General features: G+C 44.3%; 1 protein-coding gene across 1 annotated transcript; it reads right to left on the bottom strand.

The window, feature by feature from the left end:
- Positions 1–2,113: 2,113 nt before the first annotated feature.
- Positions 2,114–3,249, bottom strand: LOC311005273 (putative nuclease HARBI1; the record flags this gene model as incomplete). Its single annotated transcript, XM_083997630.1, has 2 exons — positions 2,114–2,324; positions 2,720–3,249. 2 exons carry the CDS (start codon positions 3,247–3,249, stop codon positions 2,114–2,116), a joined length of 741 nt encoding a protein of 246 aa, XP_083853756.1.
- Positions 3,250–3,516: the final 267 nt, after the last annotated feature.

A 3,516-nucleotide genomic window follows, 5' to 3' on the forward strand; every position in this document is an offset into this window, starting at 1 on the left:
TAATACTAATGCAAATAATCAGCCACAATTAATGTGCTTGTTTTGTTGTTGTTGTTTTTAACCTTTTTTTTTAACATTTTGAATCGAATATTATAGCCAATTTATCAGCCACAATCAATGTAAATAATAGACCTACTAGTTTATTTTTCAAGCGCCATCATTTTCTTTCTTTGTGCTTGATATAGGCTACTGTATATATATTTATTTCTTGTTATCTCATTTTGAATGAAATGATAATAATAATAATAATAATCAACCACAGATTTCATATAAACAATAAAATATTTATTCATTTACAATCATTCTTTCTTTATGTTTTTCTTTATACAGCCTACTGTATATATTTTAGGCTATAGCCTATGTTATTATATTTGTATTTGGTTTACAACGAGCAGGCATTTAGACGGGAATCGAACAGAAGCATAACAGTGAACAATTACAACGACAAGGAGCTGAATGAGATTAAACAATAGGAGAGATCTGTATGAACCTATAGAGTGTTAACAATTTGTGCACGGACTCAAGGCGTAGAATTGGGTAGGGACGCTAGGGACACGTCCCTACCAATATTCAGCCGCTGTGTCTGCTGTCCGTAGTGTTTAGTCAAATGATTATGGCAGAAAAAGGGTTAACAGCCGGTCTCTGCTAGAAGTCCCGCCTCTAACCCGAATATCGATCTCCGATTGGCTCTGCCGTTTCTCGCTAACGTACATGTGATTGGCTGTCCCCGCTGTCACTCCGTCTGCTTGTAAAAGTTACCTGCTCGTTGGTCGGACGGACAGGAGGTCACGGTGCTTGAATCTGCACCCGCGAATGTAAGTTGTCAACATGTTCGGCATTAGTTCTGCCTGGGTCACGTCAGCTAGACGGATTTTAACATTAGTGGTGTCATTTAGGCTACATGAGCATTTGTGTTTGTGTCTGTCTGTCTGTCTCTCTGTCTGTCTGTTTGCATGCGTGCGTGTGTGTGTGCGTGCGTGCTCTGCCTGTGGGTCTGTGCTTGGAAAGAAAAGAAAAAAGAACATAAGACACTTATTTATAAGTGAAAGTGTAAGTTAATTCAGGGGTCTACTGTAGAGCCTCAACAATACAGATAGGCCTAATGAATAAAAGCCAATATGTAATGGCAAACAGATAGCCTACACTTTTTTAAAGTTATTTTTATTTTTTACTAGCTTATTATTTCCATGTATCCTTTGTGTGAAAGGGAGCAACTGTTTAATAAAAAACAAAAAATAAAGAACATTGGTGGGGAAAATAGGCCTACAAAAAACCTCAGATTCCAGATGCTCATTTTATACATCCATATTTTGGGGGAATAAATTACACAAATGTGTGAAAGTATAAGCCTTTTTTCCTCAGGCAATAACTGTACCATCAAGCTCTATGATGGTTGTATCCCTAATGTATCTGTGACAGTGGTGGTCCTGTCACTATGCCTCCAATTGATCATGTGCCCTGGCTACTTGGCCAAGGGGATGTCCCTTTGGGTGACTGGCAAGCGCGCATGACTCTTACCCGGGAGGTGTGGGTTCAATCCCCGCCCGGGCCCTCTTCACCTTGCCACATATCTGTTCATATGTCATGCATCAACATATTTTTGTCAGGTGACAGAGACAAGACAGTAGAGAGGCTGGAGGAGATGGAGAAGGGGAGACCAGAGGAGGTAGAGGAGGTAGAGGAGGAGAGGCTAGAACAGAAGGAGGAGAGGCAGGAAGAGGTAGAGAAGGAGAAGCTGGATGAGGTAGAGAAGGAGGAGATGGAGAAGGAGAGACCAGAGGAGGTAGAGGAGGAGAGGCTAGAACAGAGGGAGGAGAGGCAGGAAGAGGTAGAGAAGGAGAAGCTGGATGAGGTAGAGAAGGAGGAGATGGAGGAGAGGCTGGAAATTCACATTTGAGGACAATGATGGATGTGTTAGTCATGATGATGCACAGTTCACTTCAGCCAGAGCAATGAGAACTCTTCTAAATTGTCTTCTTGTCTTTCATTAGTTGCTCATTAGTTACCCTAGCTACATAACATGAAATTATGATTGCAAATGCAAAAAAAACATCAACTTTTAGGAGCGATGCCTCGGAGCACTTTTATGTCCCCACCAATGTCAAAATCAAACCTACTCCCTTTCACGGACTAGTCGTCCACCGACGTCCTCATGCACTGCAGGCACTGCAGCGTGCACATCCTCCTCCTGAACCGGCTGATGGTGTTGCCTGGGCAGGGGGATCCTCTTGGTGACGCAGATGTTGTGGAGAACAGTGCACGCCGCCACCACAGTGCAGACTCTTTCCGGCCGCATCCGCATCTCCCCGTGAAGGCAGTGAAACCTAGAGAATTATTATTAGCCTATATTAGTATTAATTTAGTCTTTCATGTAGGCCTGTCCAGCTATTTCTCACACACACACACACACACACACACACACACACACACACGTGCGCGCGCGCAGACGCACGGCGCATAAATTATTTTCCAGACATCCTGGTAAAAATATTTGTGTATTGGTGTGCATGCAGGGGAAATTATCAACATTATGATATCAAAAGAAAACGAAATTCGTTTTATAAAGCCAGTATATGAGCAAATAGTGGACTTCAATGTTGACGGCACTGATCAGCTGTTTTGTGAGGTGATCTGTCCTAATCAATGTAATAAATAAATAAATAATAATAATAATAATAATAATAATATAATAGCCTAATAATCACACTTTGTGGTTTACCTGCGCTTGAGGACTCCGATGCATCGCTCCACGATGGACCTGGTGGCGGCATGGATGGAGTTATACCGCCGGTCTTGCTCAGTCCTTGGAGCGAGTATCGGAGTCATCAGCCACCGTTTCAAAGGGTAGCCACTGTCCCCGAGAAGCAGCCCGTTCACCCTCCCAGCCTCAAAATCTTGGTACAGCATACTCTCCCGGAGGATGCGTGCATCGTGGGTGGATCCAGGCCATCTTGCCACCAGGTTGATGATACGATAACTGGCGTCACAAGCAATTTGTACATTGATGGAATGATAACCTTTACGGTTCACGTACAAATACTCATGATCAGATGGAGCCTGGATCTGGATGTGAGTCCCATCAATGCAGCCCAAGATTCCAGGGATGCCGGAGGTCTGGCGGAACCGTTGCTTCACCAACGCTGACTCTTCTCCGGTTGGGAGGCGAACATACCGCGGAAGGCGGCGGCTCAGGGCCAGTGACACCTTGCGGATGGCCCGGCAGGCGGTTGACTTGTGGACGCCGATCATGTCTCCAACGGTTACACCCCGCCTTTCCGAAGCCCCGCCTTTCCGACAATAGACCTCCATTCATCGTAATAGCGGGGTTTTCTATTTTTTCTAAAGACCCCGCTACTCCGAAAAGGCCAGTGGGGGAAACCCCCAGTGCGCAGTGCGCATTGATCCTTTTTTCCTTTTTGGGGTCAAACGGATCATGTGCATAATTAACTGCAAAACAAGCAAATACTTCATATTAATGACATATAGGCCTAACGTTCATTATGCTTCTAGCCTGTC

Source organism: Trachurus trachurus, assembly GCF_905171665.1.
Source record: "Trachurus trachurus genome assembly, chromosome: 22".
Classification (NCBI taxonomy): Eukaryota; Metazoa; Chordata; class Actinopteri; order Carangiformes; family Carangidae; genus Trachurus; species Trachurus trachurus.